At 39.6% G+C, this 17,782-nt stretch overlaps 2 protein-coding genes across 3 annotated transcripts in view; both read right to left on the bottom strand.

Moving 5' to 3' along the window:
* Positions 1–83: 83 nt before the first annotated feature.
* On the bottom strand, positions 84–7,795 carry LOC133462580 (E3 ubiquitin ligase TRAF3IP2-like). Of its 2 annotated transcripts, XM_061743887.1 has the most exons (10): positions 7,739–7,795; positions 7,263–7,615; positions 7,038–7,174; positions 5,765–5,900; positions 5,490–5,692; positions 4,577–4,665; positions 4,410–4,478; positions 3,586–3,690; positions 651–725; positions 84–558 (listed from the first exon to the last, which is right to left on the bottom strand). In XM_061743887.1, exons 2-10 carry the CDS (start codon positions 7,604–7,606, stop codon positions 385–387), a joined length of 1,332 nt encoding a protein of 443 aa, XP_061599871.1. In that variant the 5' UTR covers positions 7,607–7,615; positions 7,739–7,795; the 3' UTR covers positions 84–384. The 2 variants fall into 2 exon arrangements, with proteins under 2 accessions (XP_061599871.1, XP_061599872.1); XM_061743888.1 differs by lacking the exons at positions 7,038–7,174; positions 7,739–7,795 and having other exon boundaries at positions 7,263–7,453.
* Positions 7,796–8,302: 507 nt separating this feature from the next.
* fyna (FYN proto-oncogene, Src family tyrosine kinase a) overlaps positions 8,303–17,782 on the bottom strand; it is a 28,400-nt gene continuing 18,920 nt past the window's right edge. Inside the window, exons 6-12 of the mRNA XM_061742862.1 lie at positions 17,408–17,557; positions 17,149–17,313; positions 15,733–15,912; positions 15,559–15,635; positions 14,382–14,535; positions 11,071–11,202; positions 8,303–9,868 (exon numbers count right to left, since the gene is read on the bottom strand). Of these exons, the coding sequence (XP_061598846.1) occupies positions 9,660–9,868; positions 11,071–11,202; positions 14,382–14,535; positions 15,559–15,635; positions 15,733–15,912; positions 17,149–17,313; positions 17,408–17,557 (1,067 nt within the window). The 3' untranslated portion in view covers positions 8,303–9,659. The remainder of the gene's footprint in view (positions 9,869–11,070; positions 11,203–14,381; positions 14,536–15,558; positions 15,636–15,732; positions 15,913–17,148; positions 17,314–17,407; positions 17,558–17,782) is intronic.

Here is a 17,782-nt window from a genome sequence, read left to right as displayed (position 1 = left end):
CCAACACAAGGCAGGTTTCAGGTCATTGTCAGTTTTATTGAACATTATGCAAATCTGACAATGCCAGGCGGCAAACATGGGTAAGCCTGAAAAGGTTGAACTGAGTTAATTCATGTTTCCATGGCAACAATCACAGACTCCTGATGATCAGGACAAATAAAAGGCTAATATTTTTTTTCATTTACATCTGTTGGCAATAATAGTGACTGAAAGGTTATCATAAATATAAAAGCGGTGATATAGCAAGTATTGAGCACCTGACACTACAAAAGGGAATTATTATTGTAATATCTTATAATAAATCACATTAGATAAAATGCAATTTAGAAAAATAGCTGTTGACTGGAAGGAATATTGTATTATAAAAAGTTGATGGCTGACGTGTCATCTCAGCGTGGTGGCAGCACTCATGGTCACAGGCCGGATGATGAGAGAGAGCTCCACGGGGACGGGAGGAGGCACGTACCTCTCCTCCCTGAGCAGCCGCAGCACCAGATCCTCAGTGTCCTGCGGCCAGCGGTAAACACGTGTGTTCTGAAGCCAGCTTGGAACGTGCTTCTGTATGAAGTAGATTCAAATGAAAAATAGCTTCAGAATGAAGGAGCATCATTTTGGGTTAAAATGCTTTGGTTTTGAACACGGTGTCTGACCTGGGATGCACCGAAGAAGAGAACTGGTATGAATCTGAAATTCAGGCAGCCTTGCTGGATAAATTGACTCTGTATCTGAAAAAATCAGGTCGACAGTTTAAACGGGCTGCATTTCAGCTGTTTTTTTTTGTCATCTTTCTTAAAAGCAACACCAAAATTACAGTATGTTCCAGTGAGGGAAAGCCATACACACCAAACAATACATGGACTGAGAAAGCAATCTGCAAACATATGTGCAAAAAACCCAATTAAAAAAAAAAATCCCCAGTTGTCTGCATATATATTAATACTTAATACCCAATTTGGCAAAACGTTAAAGTCACATACGTATGCATGAATGAATGAATGAATGAATTGTTTATTTATTTATGTGTCATACACCTTTAAGGTGCCCAGCCTATAAGGGCTTGCAAGACACAGATACCCTACGCCAGCAAACAAACATCAACTGCGTACAAACAAAAACACAAACACAAAATTAGAATATCCACTTATACATTAAAGATCAGATCCTTTCTTAATTTTCATATAATTTGTCCTTTCTCTGTTTCCAGGCTCTCTTTATAAAAGTAGCTATAGAGAAAACCTCCTCTTTAAAAAACAATTCCAATTTAAGATCATCCTCAGTCCAAAACAACTCAGGTTTACATTTTCTGAAATAAAAACTTCCTGGCTTCATCATATAATGGACAATAAAACAAAAAATGAAGTTCATCCTCAACAACATTTAGGTCACAAACACTACATAATCTTTCCTCTTCAGGAACAGAGTTATACCTACCTGTTTCTATGGCCAGAGGGAGAATCCCAGTTCGCAATTGAGCACATAATGATCTTTTTGATCTATCCAGGGGTAAGGTCACATAAGGTTCAGGACAATAAATACTCTTCATCAACCGGTAAGTTCTAAGTTTCGTTTTATGCCAGATGTCATTGGCCCATTTTTCTTTATACTCAGAGAATAACATACGCTTAACATACTGAATATTACACCGCTGACCATTTATAAAAATATGTTGTAGATCAGTTTCACCAAAGATAGCATTTATTCCCTGACACTATGCATTTTGATCTTGCAACAGAGGGCTCTTGTGTGTGTGTATGTGTGTATTTCCCTCAACAGCCCTCTTGCCAGTCTATAGTCTACCATATTTTATCAACCGCTAGAAAAGAAAAAAAGAAAGAAGACCAACCTGATTCTGTCAAAGATGACTGATATTATGAACAGTGGGACAAGAAAGAGCAGGAAAGGGAAGACGAGACAGTGATGAGTGCAGCTTGGTGAATGTGCGGTGTGTAATAGTGTATGAGAGTGAGGCGTGCACAAAACAACCCAGTAACCCAAGTACAAATAACAGGCAGGCTTTTGAAAGAAAAAGACTCATTAGTTTGACCACAAAACGAAACTGCTCAAGTGCAGGCAGCCTCTTTTTCTTTGTACAGGGAGCAGTCATGTCGCTCGCCAAGCCAACGCAAACACACCTCCCATGTGTCAGTCAAAGTTAGTTTTGGCTATCAGCTCTTTCAGCGGATCTCCATCAAAATATCTTCGGAGCTGCTGCCAAATGTTTACAGCAGAATATACCGTTTCACATGTTCTCCACGGTGAAATCAAACGATTACGGATGAGGAAGTGATAATGGCTAGCCATTGGTTGAGCCGACTGTCAGTCAATCCTATTAGAAACACATTCATTGCTTTATATACATTATTCTAGCATAGTTGTCACGGATGTCATAGATTTGATTTGCATGTTTGGAGATAAAGTCAGGGAGGCCAGACTGAGATGGTTGGGACATGTCCAGAGGAGAGATGGTGAATATTTAGGTAGAAGGATGCTGAGTTATGAACTGCCAGGCAGGAGGCCCAGAGGAAGACCAAAGAGGAGGTTTATAGATGTAGTGAAAGAGGACATGAAGGTAGTTGGGGTAAGAGAAGAGAATGCAGAAGACAGGCTCAGATGGAAGAAACGGATTCACTGTAGCGACCCCTGAAGGAAAAAAGCCGAAAGGAGAAGAAGAAGAAGTTGTCATGGATGTGAAATCGAATGATTGAAACCAAAAAGGGTTTTTGAACCAGACTATCAATATGCGTATTTCTCCACTAGTAGGGCCCTTTAACATGTCTGACTCACTTTTGGAGCAGGAACGGCAATTAATGATGAAGTTCGAGGATTGGTGTTTGATTTTTTTTTTTTTTTTTGATTGGTGTTTGATTTGAAAATCATGGGATATGTTCAATCTGTGACATCACTTAAGAAAAACGTCGAAAACGGCGAAATTTTTTGGGTTTTTCGGGTCGGATCGGGTGTCTATATGCACAATTTTAACTCTCCAATTAGCAAAATACTGGATACCTTCCCCTGCCTCATCATCATCTGGCTTACCTCGACGCGGGGCCCCACGGCTGCTTGAGACCCGGTCGGATCGGTGATTTTTGTAACAAATTTATCAAACAAGCCTTTCCGAGAGGCATTAAACTCTTCCATTTTCTTTAGTTTTTTATCTTTTTTCATCCCCTGATGGAAATTTCCTGATCCTGTCTCGTTCTCTCGACATTGTGTGACAGTTTGTTCCAACTCCACCGTCTGGATCAGAGCAGCTTGTGTCTGCGCTTGGTCTGATCAGTTGTATTGAACAACAGACACGCGCATCATTGCACATATATTTATTGATATGCACAGACTAGTACACATTTAGGTCTGTAATGGAACGTGACTGTTGATATTTATAAGGGAAAAAACGATAAAAATTGGAAAAAAAAAAAAATTGGAAAAAAAAAAAAAAAAAAAAAAATGGCCCATAGCGCGAGGACCCTTGGGGCGCGAGGCCCCGTGTGGTCGCACGGTACGCGCACCCCTTGCGGCGGCCCTGTATTGATACATCTACTTTGGTAAATAATGAATATGAGAATTATGAGAAAAAAACTCTCTCACCATTGAATTAATATATTTGGTCTGTAGGCCATGGCTGTCCACTGCAGACCCTTCAGTGTCTGCCTTGTACTTGGGACTGATGGCGATGATAATCGGGGTTGACAGCTGTTAAAAACATATAACAAGGATTTTACTAACAAAGTGGAAATTCACAAGTTAGTTACGGCCTGAACAGGCTTCGACGGCTGGATTCTTCTTGGACGTCACAGGCTTTGACAGTGGAAAACCCTGTGACGCCACATTGTAAAAATTAACCTATTCCACTCCAGGGTCCCCCACTGCAGAGAAGCAGATAGGCATTGAAAAATAGGCTGAAGCTTAACAGGTTAAATGAATCAAAAACCAACAATGTCAACGCAGCCGAGTGATCATGCTTCTACACTGTCATGAAAGTTGTGTTTGCTGGCAAACTGCCCTCTACTGATATCATATGTTGCAGTCATTACATTTGTGTCAGTGAAGCAGAAATAAATACTTGTCTTACTGCCCAGAGTTTGCACTAAAACCTGGATTATATAGTAATGAGATGCATTAGTCAGTGGTCTCACACCGCATATACAGTATCTTATTTATTTAAGTCCTACCTGGTGTTTTCTGGTTGCCTTCACAGCTAGCAAAGAGGGTCCTGCATGCATGTGGGATGCTTAACTTTACAATTAATTGTACTGTATTCAATTCAATTTTATTTATATAGCGTCTATTACAACACAAGTAGGAGAAAAGCCCACTAGGCCCACTAGGGTAAAATCTCACGTAGCATCATAATGGAACTTAAAAAGCTTTGAGATAACAGGAAATAAAAAGTATCTATTGCTTTCACTCACATCTTTTAGATAAGTGTCCGTCCATTTACTGATGTCCAGTCGCCTAATGGGGTTATCAAATAAGTCGATCTGTGAAATTAAAGTTGGGCATGTTAGGAGAATGATTAATGTTTACATTCTTTTGAGAGGAACAGAAAAAACATCTGGGTTAGGACACAATTGCTTACAGCTGGTCGGAAGCCTTGCTTTGTGAGAAAGTCTACGAAAGTGACCATCTCTGAGGACACGTCTGAAGAGTAAGTTATGAAGACATTTTCTGAGAAAAGAGGAGATCAAGTCTAAATAGTTTGAATTAAAGAACTTCACCAGGGTAAATGATGCTGATCAATACTATTTCAACTGTGCTCTTTGTGATTTAAATTTGAGCTTGAAAGAATATTTGAGTGCCGGTGTTGTGCCAAAAAGTGATTGCCTGCCAGAATCTGATTTCTGATTTAGGCAGAAACAACTTTTCATTAACTGTATTTGGCCTTCAATCAATTTTTGCCACGTGAAAATGCCTATTTTGTGTTGTAATGGTCCTTTAAAAGAGTTAAAAGCAATCCCGTGAGCTCTAGTGTTTATATTATGAAGCTCAAGAATGAGATCAAATCATATTTAGGCAGAAATCAACCTTTCATTAACTGTATTTGGCCTTCAATCAATTTTTGTCAGGTAAAAAGACCTATTTTCAGGGGAGAAATCAGATTCTGGCAGGCAATCACTTTTTGGCACGACACCGGAACTGACTCCCAAATCAAAAAGCACTCAAGAGCCTCACTCAAATTACCCTATCATTTAAATTGTGGCCAACTAAAACTTAAAACATGTGATTTAATAAATGTGATTTAGATGGTACTGTGACATCACAGACTCAGATTAAAGAATTATGTAGCTTTACAATGTTTATCCCCTATTTAACATCTTGTTTCATCTGTAGACTGTGGATACAAAGATGACATATCTCAAAAGGGCTTCACAAATTTAAACAGACACAATGAAATCGCAATATCAACACAATGAGAAAATCAGTTAAGAGTACATGTTTAGGTCAAAACTTTTCCTCCCGAGTAATTGATGGGAAGTATTGAAATGACTCACGGCACTCTTGGGGAAGACTGATGGTTCTTCTTTTCTGGTGAAGTTCTGGGACAGACTCCTCTGCCGGTGAACTCAGATTCATCACGCTAACCTGTGAAACGCATTCCACGGGGGGGACGGAGACCTGAGGCACGTTAACTGTCACACTGTCACAGGTCACACCGCCGCAGAAACAGCTGCCGTCGTTCTGGGGCCTAATGCAGCTGGAAAGATAAATTAAATGTTAAACTTCCTCAGCACGTGGCTCAAAGTGGGTGACCATGACATGTCATTACCAGTTTTCAGGGTCATTCCAGTTTGGAGGGGAGAAATGTGAGAAGTGAGGCGCCTGGGGAGGGTATCTGTCGGCTGGATGGAGGTTGTAGCATCCTCCCTCTGCGCAGTCAAACCTAACGTCCATCGGGTGATGATCTGTGGATGTAGTTTCAACGTTTAAATGTGTTCAGGAGACCTGCAGAACTGATGGACTGATAAGGTTGAAATGTCTTTGTAATAGCTGAACCTTTAAAAGAAATGGCCCACTGCCCATACTTGTAATCTTTTGTTGAATTACCTACAGTATGTAAACATCACATATAAGGATACCCAGTCAAATCATGAAACAACTTTTGAATCTGATTTAATATTGTTTGTGCAGTCCCTTTTTGATTTACAATCAATTACAATCAATAATGCTCTTGCCTGATTATTAAAGTATTCATCATTTTTTTTTAAAAAGGGTCTTCACATCTTTGCTTGAAGACAGAAACAACTCCATATGGATATTTTTCTGTCCAGTTGAAAAAAGTCAATATAATGAAATTTGTACAAAACAGTAGGACATATATTGCATAAAATGTAATTTGCAAAATAGATAAATAAAAACAATTTACAGAGTATTTCATTTAAAAAAAGTGATGTCATATTTGTATCCTATTTAGTTTAATTCAGTATCAGCCGTACATGTCTTGGTATGTGTTGTATTTTTTTTCCTCAAGGATCTGACCAAAAGAAAGGTTTGTGGCTCAACTTTGGGTAGGAAGAATGGGGGGAAGAGGGGGTTTTCTTGCCACTGTTTCTTTAATATTTTTTATGATCTGGGTAACTAAAAAAAGTATTTAGATAAAATTAGAAATATAATAAAATTTGAATAAATTTGGATTTAATGAATGTTGTCCACTCAGCTTGTTGCCCCGTCTCTATGTTTTGCGTTTCTGCATTTTCTTTCAGTTTAAATCTGTGGGAGAGTAAAAACAGTCATAACATTTCCCATTGCAAAGGTGTTCGCAGAGCCTTCTGCTTGTTTAAAAGCCAGAGTAAGTGGCTTATTTTGGGGTAATGTTTTATTCAGTTGATATTTGAAACATCCGCAAAACACAATGAGCTCGCTAAGAAAACATGCCTCATCATGAATGTGCTTTTTCACAACCAAACACTTTGCATGAGCATGACCTACACTTTACCCTGGTTGGTGATTCAATTCAATGTTCATTATGCTTTGGGAGGCAGTCAGTCAACTTTTTAAATCGTCCCATACGACTGGGAAAATGAATTACAAACAAGACTCACTGAAGTTGTGCATGTAGTGAAGAGGAGGCAGAAAAGGACTGTGCTGATACCAGTCATTGTCATCTCTGAGCGGTAACGGAGGTTCAAGTTCCTCCTCTATGTCGCTCTCAGCACGAGAACTGCATTCATCCTCACCCCTGATTATCACAAAATGACAATGCTCAATTTGAAATCTGTTATTGGGATGTTTCCCCCTCCTCCCACACTAACAGTTTTCTCACGTACCTGCTTGGACCTCTTTCATACTGATGTGGTCCCCAGCTCCAGCTGTGTTCTCCTCTTGCTCCCATCTCATGGACTTCTGCCGGGGCCACTGCAGAACCGACTCCTCTTCTCTCTGGTGTCCATGTGATCTCTTGACGCTGAGTTGACTCCCTCTTCCACTCTTGGTTCACTTTTCCATGTCTGCACGGGCTCTGAAAGGACATTTCTGCATCCAGGCAACAGGTTGGTGCAACTTTATCGTGATGTTTAGCACGAGCACAAACTATGTGGTTACGTGGTACTGAAACTTCTGGTGTTCTAAGTTGAAGAAATCTTTCCGGTTCATCCGCTTCCAGGTTCTCCATTTCATTTCCCTGCAAACCACGGAGAAGAATCAGATGTTATACATGTAGTTAGTGTAGCAATGATCTTGACAAACTCTTTCACACACAAGTATCAATACAAGCCAGATAAGCGCTTATAAAATAGTGCTGTACGGTAGGAACAGGCGACGAGGACTCAAGGCAAGTCGACAATGAAATGATGACCTTCCAGATTCTTCACTCCTGTGGTTGCAGGGGCTTGTGTGTGTTGCTGCCTGTTATATGCAAATCCTTGCTTTAGTGGCATCCAATAGGAACCAAGGACGGGGACTGACTTGTAAAATTGTAAGATTTATGTTTCATACAGAGACATTTTAAGACATTTTTAAGAAAAAGTTTTATTCTGAATTCTGAAAAGGTCAGTATTCTGAATCAAGGGGCTATTTTTACTGATTTAGTTAATTTCTCTTTAGTTTTCAATTTCTTTTATGACAAAACATACCCAAACAAAAAGAAGAAAAAAAATGACCTGCATACTTTCAGCTCTGTGTTTTTCTGCTAAATTCACCCCAAGGGTAAAGTCTCACATTTCAGCTGCTTTCACACCACTGTGATGGATTTCTGCTGTCAAGTACAACAAACAATTAAACAAAACATACGTGTCTTGTTCGGAACGGTCTTGCAAGTCTTCAAACCTGCATTAAACACTGCAACAAAATCATTTCAAGATTGTTTATTTCAAAACCAGCTGTGTACAAGGAATAGACAGATAATAAATAATGACGAGACCAAAAACCTTCTGTATGTCTAATAAATTAGGGTAAAAGAAGTGATACAAAATAAAAATAAAAAAAAAGTTCTTGTTCACTTAAGGACTTGAAAACCAACATAAATGTTATCCTTCAGGGTCAAGTTTGGTACTTAAAGGATGGTAAAAGTGTTTCCAAAGCCTCAGACTTCCCTGGAAATAAAAACAATGATAGTAATAATTATAATAAAAAGAGTGACATATAACACGGGTAGAATATATTTTAAAAAAAAGGTCCTTTAAAGAACATCTTATTTAAAAACACACACAATGGAGAGACAAATACGAGTACACATCCTTCATTCTCATCATGTCAGCTGCAGTTTGTTATTTGGCCACTTCTGTAAGCAAAAGGACACGTTTTTACACAGCCTGCTGCCACACATTAATGCAACATACACTTTAAAAATATCATCAGCATACTAAGCCGTCAGCTAAACAATGGTTGCAGCTGCAGAGGAAAATCAGCCCCTTGTCAACTACGTAAAGCTCAACTAAAAGTAACTTTTTAAGCCGATCTATTAGTCGCTGGCTGAAGCCGAAATGCAATGAATGCACTCACGAGTGCATGTATGCCACACGGTTCGGGGTTTGACGGATGACGCAATACGTTAGTGTGCATAACGCATGAAGGCATTCCCTTGCATTATAAGAATATTACTAAATATGAGAAGGCAAGAACAGGTGTTATAGTACATCTAAAGTCCTTGAGAAAAAGAGAAAGTACGGTACCCTCACCCTCCCGTAAAAAAAGGTCAGTGAACGTCCCAAAAACTAAATCTCAAGAGATACTATGTAACTTAAACTATACCAGTAATGGTTATTATATGTGAAGATTGGTGACCAGCTGCAAGTGTCACACATCTATGAGCCATGTTTCGGAAACGCCTTTGACCCTGGATTAAAAAAAAAAAGAAAAAAAAAAAAAGAAAAGAAAAATCCACGTCCCCAAACTATCAAAAGTAATATAAAGTGAATAAAGTCAAAGAAAAAGTAAACAAGCAATTTATATTTACAATACGTACATATTACACAACAAAACGTATGTTGTTCATTCACGGCAGTCCCTTTTAATTCTGAGCTACTTCCAAAACATCCTTTTGATTTGATCGTCGGTTTGCTGCTGTCCGCCTTATGTCCTTGTTTGCATGAAGTTTGGAAGTCAAGAAGGAAGTTGATGAGCCTTTGTAACATGAGAGGTAAAAAAAAAAAGAAAAAAAAGAAGTGGTGTGTGTCTCCCTCTGGTGGAAGAGCCTGTGAGATAACATGAGAGCAGAGCGGCTGCGCTCAGAGATTATCTCCGGGCTGGTACTGAGGCTCAGTGGCAGTGAAGTAGTCCTCCAAAAAGGCTTGCAGGTACTCGAAAGTGGGCCTCTCCTCGGGGTCCTTCTTCCAGCACTGCACCATCAGCTCGTGCAGGGATATGGGGCAGTCCTGTGGGCACGGCATCCGGTAGCCCCGCTCCACCTGCTCCAGGACCTCACGGTTGTTCATGCCTGGGGACGAGGAAAGCGGACAAATTCTCATTCTCGCTCTCACTGACCTCATTCTCTGCTGCCAAGAATCAGCCGCTCATTAGATTTATGAGCTCACAGTATGTCGCCTGCTCTACTACATCGTTTTTCTCCCTTCTAACACAATTAAAGCTGGGTATCGATTCAAATGTCAAGAATCGATTCGATTCAGATTCTTAAGATTCAGAATCGATTATCACCATTTGATTCGATCCGATTCGATATTGATTTGGGTTAGTGTTGCCTGGATTATATGACTATAAAATAACTAGTGAAATAATAATTTCACAATAATTATTGTGAAAAAACTAAGAAATATTAACTCAAATAGGCATTTCAATATCCATTTAAAGTGCAAAAAAAGAAATTGCAACAGCTCAAGCAGTAAACAAGTTATTTTAGCTTGTCTGATTTATTGTCACCAGACACACAGCTTGCCATTAAGCACCCAGCATTTTTCAGGTATTTCATGACAAACCGTGTCCGATAACAGAGAAACCAAACAAGCTATAGTAAATATAGATAATATGAACTTCATTGAACTAATATAACATTTAGAAATTTAAGCTGAAATGTCCAGCATTTTCTCTAAAGAAAAGTTAATTTAGTTGAGGAGTTTTCAAAACTACTGGGACTACTGGGATTAAAGTTCACCAGGCAAAAATGTAATGATGGGAAAAAAAAATAATTAAAAAAAAAATAAAAAAAATAAATCGATCTTTAGACATACAAATCGATTTTTAGGAATTAATATGAGAATCGATTTAGAATCAGAAAATCGATTTTTTTCAACATAGGCCTAAACACAATGTTTATTGTATTATTGTTATGCTAGCAGAGCATATTTTCTTACAGCTATCAGATTTCATTTCACACAAAATTCAAAAAAACTAAAGAAAATCATTATAAACTAAACATTTTATCTGTGTAAAAACACTGGAGACTGCATAGCCCAGTCCTTCATACATCATATCGTATAGCAGATAAATGGAACATTTTAAAAGTATGCACAGCCAGGTGGGAACTTTCATCTGCATGATGCGCTGTTTAATGTAAATTATGCAAAATGCTGCTAATCAGAGTCCAGTGTCTCATCAGAGATTAAAGCTCCCCCCGGCAGCATTAATCAAAGACAAGCATGATGTTTCAGTGATTGCACAGCCCACACAGCGGAGTGGTCTCACCTGGATAGGGCACTCTGCCCTTGGTCACCAGCTCTGTGAGCAGGATGCCAAATGACCACACGTCTGACTTGATGGTGAATTTGCCGTAGAGCGCAGCTTCAGGAGCCGTCCACTTTATGGGAAACTTTGCACCTGAAACAAATAAGATAGGCGACTTAATGCGTCAGTCGGCCGGTCTGACTTTGGATTATATTAATTATAAGTTAGTCCACACCGCAAAATAACTCCCGTCACTGATTGCTATGAAGCGAGCTTCTCATTAATACCTCAGGAGATTGAGGAACATTTATTTCTCCTTTAAAAATCACAATCCTCTTGCATGACCAAATAGTTATTATATTAATACACTCACAAGGATCAAAAGAATGTTGCATGAAACTTTCCCTTTTATAGCTGAAAAGCGTCTATGTGACACTGTCATAAAAAAGTGATACTGTTTTGCGTTACATTGAGAACTTCCCTCAAAAATACATTATTTTTATTGAAACCATCTTGTTTTCACATTTGAATATTTTTCTGCTCTTCTTCCAAATCGCAACCCACGCATTCAAAAGTCCCTGCTTGCAGACAAAACTACTTCAAAACTGTCTCAGATTCATTGTTGCAGACAGTCCTTGTCCAGTCCAGGGTCCCTCCGTGTGTTTGAATTCATGCTTTTCACTTTGGATTGTCTCCTAAAAATCTCAACAAACAGACTTCCACATGTGACGCAGACTTCACACCACATGACACAACCAAGTTTCATCACCTGATTCAATATTGTTTGAGAGATTTTCACCATTCAATGCCCTCAATTCCCAAAAGAATATGGGATGCTGTGAAAATTGTAAGCAAAACAAAATGCAATTGTTTGCACAACATAGAAAACATAGCTAATGCTTACACAGATGAAATGTACCACTGTTAAAAAAAAGATAGGCATTTAAAAAAAGTTGGGGCAGAGTGATTTTTAGTCTTGTGTATCATTCTGTCTTCTTTTAACAACAACTTGTATACAGTATCTGGGAGTTGAAGAGACCAGTTGTTGGAGTTTTGGGACACGAATATTGTTTCATTCTTGACTGATAGAGGAGACAAAATGCTCGACAGTCCTGGGTCTTCTTTGTTGTATTTTTCGCTCTGAACTGCAGCTTCAGTAACCAGATTCTTCTACTACGGAGCCATGCTTTTGTAATGGATGCAGTGTCCAGTTTAGCATCGTCTTGCTGAAAGACGCGAGGCCTTTCCTGAAAAAGACACGGTCAGGACAGGAGCATGTTGCTCTAACACAGTGGTTCCCAACCTTTTTTCCATGGAGCCCCCCCTACTTGTGTCTAAGACCAGCCGGGCCCCCCGACCCGTACGTACTAGCAGCAAAAGAGTAAAGTGATTCGTTACAAACCTTTAATTGAAAAAATGAACATTAATTATGTTTTTTTGATACATTTCTCTTTGGTTTACCCTGTACTTTGTTTTTCTCGCCTTCCTTTTGTGTCACCAATGTATAAAATACGCACAAAAAATAATTGCAAGGACATCAAAATATTTCTGAAAAATGTCTCTTAATATGAGAGCAACATTTTTGAACATTTTTTCTTTAACAACCTGTCAGAGTAGTAGTATATTAAATGTTGATAATGGTATAATAATATATTTTTAAGTTTTTATCCTGATAAATAACTTACGTATTTTAAAATGACCAAAATATATTTCTAAGTGGGTTTATACAGACTTGGATTACTGTATTCCATTAGGTGTTTTATTATGATTTTTTATTTATTTAACATGTGTAATATAATTTTTACTGCATATCCTCAAAGCAGATAAAGTTTTGCGCCCCACCAGAGATCTCTGGCGCCCCCCCAGGGGGGGCCCGGACCCCAGGTTGGGAGACACTGCTCTAACACATGAACATTTACATCTTACCAGTTCCATTGGCACTAATGTTCCCCTGTACAGAGACGGATGAATTTGAGTGCTGTTATCAAGCTGGATGGTCCTTCTCCTCTTTAATCCAGAGGATACAGCATCCATGGTTTACAAAAATCCTTCTTTCACATGTCCCAGTTTTTTGAGACATACTGCTGCCATGGAATTCAAAGCAAGCTCATATTTCTCAAGAAAATGTTTAACTTTTTAATATTCCGCTGTGAACACTACATGGACTTTACTAATATTTATTTTCTTCCCCTTTGTGCGCTTTTGCTTTGAAACTTCCACATTCTCAACATGTGGAGAGGGAAAAAAAAAAATGTATAACACATTTTCTTGTGAAACTGAAGTGCGCAATTTCTGCAGAAATGTTTCATAAGTAGGTCAGCCTTCAGTGTAATGACGTTTCCCTTCATCTGTGGTTTCATTAGCACAGACAGATACGGACATCGTAACATCCCACTGGGGAAATAAAAGGAACTATTCCATTTTCCAGCTCCGTCTCATTTTGCACTTGAGCCGGGTTAAACAAGTAAACATTTAAACTCCTGCCAAATGACTAATTGAACATGTTGACACAGTGACTAAGCTGGAAGTCAAGCCGGTTTAGCTCATGTCTGACTCGGGGGAGGACAACTCCTCAATGTGATTAAGGGTTTGACCGCATTCCTCAACCTTCACACACACATTTTTGTGTCTAAAAAGTGCTGATGAGGAGATTTTCTCTCTTGAACATTGCATCACGGCTTTGTGCGTAGACCCCCTCCAGTGGTTTAATTAAAAGAAATTCACGCTCGTTTACTACTTATTTTCTGTTCTCAGACCAACAGCTGGCTCCTGATTAAAACAGTTTAAAAAAAACAACCCAAAAGCTGTTAACATTTTGTAAACTAGTATCCCCTCGTGTCCCAGAAGCATATGCAGCTATTTACTGCAGACAGTTGATGCACAGATAACTAAGAGTGCATTAATTTGATCCTGTGATCGACCTCAGAATGAGTTCTGAAGCATAAAACAGTATGTGTTTCTGTGTTTTTTTTAATGAATTCAAGGTACAATTGAAGCATTTAATCCCTATTATAATTTAATCATGTTCGGAGATGGTTGTATTGTTGCATTGAGAATGATTTCAACAAGGGCTGACATTTTAATATAAAATTAACCTTCTGCTAATGTTTTTCCAGGAAGTTATGATGCATCTTCTGATACTGCAATGACTTCCCGTGTACTATACTTGGAGCACACTGCCAATGTTTCCAAGACATTTGCATTACTTTTGCACTCTAAAAAAAGACAAAAAAAAAAACAAAAAAACCCCACCACCACCTTATCTTTAAACTGGCAGTCCAGAACACGCTAATGAATAAATGAGGAGCTGTCACAGCCCGGTCCAGGCCTACCTTGTCTTGCTGTGTATTCATTGTCCTCAATAAGCCTGGCCAGACCGAAGTCAGCAATCTTGCACACAAGGCCATCTCCAACCAGGATGTTGGCAGAGCGCAGGTCTCTGTGGATGTAGTTCATCCTCTCGATGTACGCCATTCCTGCTGCCACCTGGGAAATTGATTTATTTTCTCCATTAAACATCAAACCGCTGAACAGTTTCAAGGTCAACGCTGAAGTGAGCATTATGTTTTGTAGTTGTACGGAAAGCAGGGACAGTGAAGGGCCCCTGTCAAGCATGAGATTAACATCAACTCAATAGGGTGTTTGGTTCTGGTATTCCTGTAGATGTACCAGTACTGTAAAGCCTGCGAGACCCCCGTCCGTGCTCCGATGGGCTCATACGGGAGCACAAAGGGGCCTGGCATCATCATCAGGTATAAACAGGACTGTCTCAGAAAATTAGAATATTGTGATTTTCTGTAATGCAATTACAAAAAATTCATTCAAGGATTCAAGGATTCATTACAAATCAACTGGAATATTGCCTTTTATTATTTAATATTGCTGATCATGGCTTACAGCTTAAGAAAACTCAAATATCCTATCTTAAAAAATTTGAATATTCTGGGAATCTTAATCTTAAACTGTAAACCGTAATCAGCAATATTAAAATAATAAAAGGCTTGCAATATTTCAGTGGATTTGTAATGAATCCAGAATGTATGACATTTTTTTTGTTTTTTTTTTTTAATTGCATTACAGAAAATAAAGAACTTTATCACAATATTCTAATTTTCTGAGACAGTCCTGTAAATTCAAAGTTATGGCCAAATCTCTCGTGTGAGAACTCATAGATTTATCAAATTTGCAAAAAATAAACTCCAGTCCCAGGTATAATAATTTGTCAACTTATTAGAAGCTTCAAAATAACATTTAAACACCTGTGAAGTCAAATCACTAACTTTAGATGACTTTAACCCAAACTGGCTGGTTAACCCATGTGAACAAAAGTGCACATTTAGTTTGTAAACTTAATGCGTAACTTTTAAGACACCTACTTTAAGCTGCAAAAGTAGGAATTAATCTTCTGCTACACTGATTTAACTGCAGGATGGAAACGGTTGTAAGGGAGCAAAACTCTTCAATGAATAAACTTGTAAAAGGTTAGAAAAAAGATTATCAGCAACCCACCTGAGCCGCCATGTCCACTAGGTTTGGCAGTTTCAGGCTCCGCCCTTCTCCATCTTTAAGGAAATCGAGTAGACTTCCTGAGAAAAACAAAAACAAACAGAAAGATTTGTTATGATCTACTGTCAAGCATCGTCTGCAGCTGCCGGGGGAATCGTGTTATGTATCACGCTCCACCTTTGCTCATGTACTCCGTGACGATGTAGATGGGTTCTTCAGACACCACGGCGTAGAGCTGCACCAGCTTATCGTGCCGGAGCTTCTTCATGATCTGGGCTTCCTCCAGGAAGGACTCGGGGGACATGGTGCCGGGCTTCAGCGTCTTCACCGCCACCTTGGTGGTGCCGTTCCACGTTCCTGACAAAATCAATAAAATCAAATTCACCAGTCTGGCCAGGTTAATGTTAGGGTCAGTCCCAATCCCCCCCCTAGTCCTAGTTTTCAGCCCTACCCCTAAATTTTGCGCGTTCCCGTGAGGGTAGTGGTGTCCCAATTCCTCTTTGCATGTAGGGGTAGTGGACATAACGAGGGCTAGTGTGTATGAATCTAACCCTTCACAGCGCGGGATTTCAGATGCTGACTTTGCGACCGAGGGCCAGAAAAATCTCCCAGAATGCTTTAGGTCATCATTTGCAGACTGAATCAAACAAAAAAAACATGGCGGACATTTGTCATTTTTAGTGAATAAAATCAATATTTTGAGTTAGTTTCTGCATAAAAATGCGTTTTGATTACATTTCTAGCGAGAAATATATATTTTACTTCATAATATTCACTCAGTGAATGTACATAATCACTCGCTTGGTCGTTGTTGCGTTGTATCTTCAGATCTCGCCAGAATAAAGGCTGATTTATGGTTCCGCGTTACACCAACGCAGAGCCTACGGTGTAGGTTACACGGCGACACGCGCCGTACTGTCCGCGTCGCCGCACATCGGAGCAAATTTCTTAACAGGCGTTATTTGGATAAACTGAGCCCAGGTTGGAGATCTTAACGGTTACTTTTACGTCTGAAAAAATATTAAAACTTAATAAAGTGGCATATTAACAGCGCTACAGCGGAAATTAAAACAGCTTTTAGCTCTGGGCTTCCTGATATGGTGTGACGTATGTGCAAACGTAACTATGCAGTCGCTTATGTACCCGAACGTAAACCACGCAGTGAAGTAGCAAGTGGTGTCCCAATCGCTAGGGAAGATTACAAGGGCCCTACCCAAGTGGCTTCATTTTGAGGGTGAAGTGGTAGTGAGTGAGGGCTAGTGGTAGAAAGTAGGGTGAACATTGGGATTGGCCCTTACTATAGGATTTCATCAAATCTGTTCAATTTAATTACCAAATGAAATTAGATATAGGACGACATTATTGCGTATTACTATTTAATCGATATTAAAACCTTTCTTCAGATCAGGACGATCTGGAATATTACAAGCTGTCTCACAAAAACGTTTCATGGTATCTTTTCATGAAATTAAAAGGCCTCAAAAATCTTGGTCCAGTAAAAAAAAGGTGGAACTTTTGTCCCTGCAGGATCTCTCACACAGCTGTTGAGCAACATCACACCACAGCTGTCCAAGTCTCTCAGGAGATACACACCCATCCAGACCTCTCCGAACTGGCCGTTGCCGAGGCGTTTAATGAGCTGCAGCGACTCCCTGGGGATCTCCCACACGTCTTTGGTTTTGACCGACAGGTCAGTCAGACGGGGCATGCCTTTGTGGCACGGCGCCACCAGTCGGCAGCACAGCCCAGCTGCTCTGGCTGCAGAAACGTATGGAAACACTCCTTGTAAGCATAAGAGATTTGACACAAATGAATCAAAGTGAACCAAGATGTTATTGTGTGGCTCTCTCACCAGAGTAGTGGTGAACGAGCTGCTGCAGGGTCTCAAACTGGGCCCTGGTGGTGATGTAGTAGCCTCCGCTGTCCAGTTTGCGTATCTTATAGTGTTTGACATGGTCTCCCTTGATGTCATCCCAGTCCTGAATGGAGAGAGAGTACGCCCCTGGAACCCAAACAGCACATACTGTCAACGAGTAGTTATTACTGAGAGATTATGGCACACGTGTGAGTAAGATGGAACATTTTTAATGAGCATATTGTGCTTTGTTCATACAATGCAGGACCAGATGACTGGAATATGGGGCCAGGCCATTTCTTTAGGTTTAACTGATAAGTTATTTATACATTTATGTGTTCCTTTTAGATCTCTAAACGCATCTGTCTGCTT

The sequence above is a fragment of the Cololabis saira genome, chromosome 16, assembly GCF_033807715.1.
Source record: "Cololabis saira isolate AMF1-May2022 chromosome 16, fColSai1.1, whole genome shotgun sequence".
NCBI lineage: Eukaryota > Metazoa > Chordata > Actinopteri > Beloniformes > Belonidae > Cololabis > Cololabis saira.
This window is presented reverse-complemented; position numbering and strand designations above follow the sequence as displayed.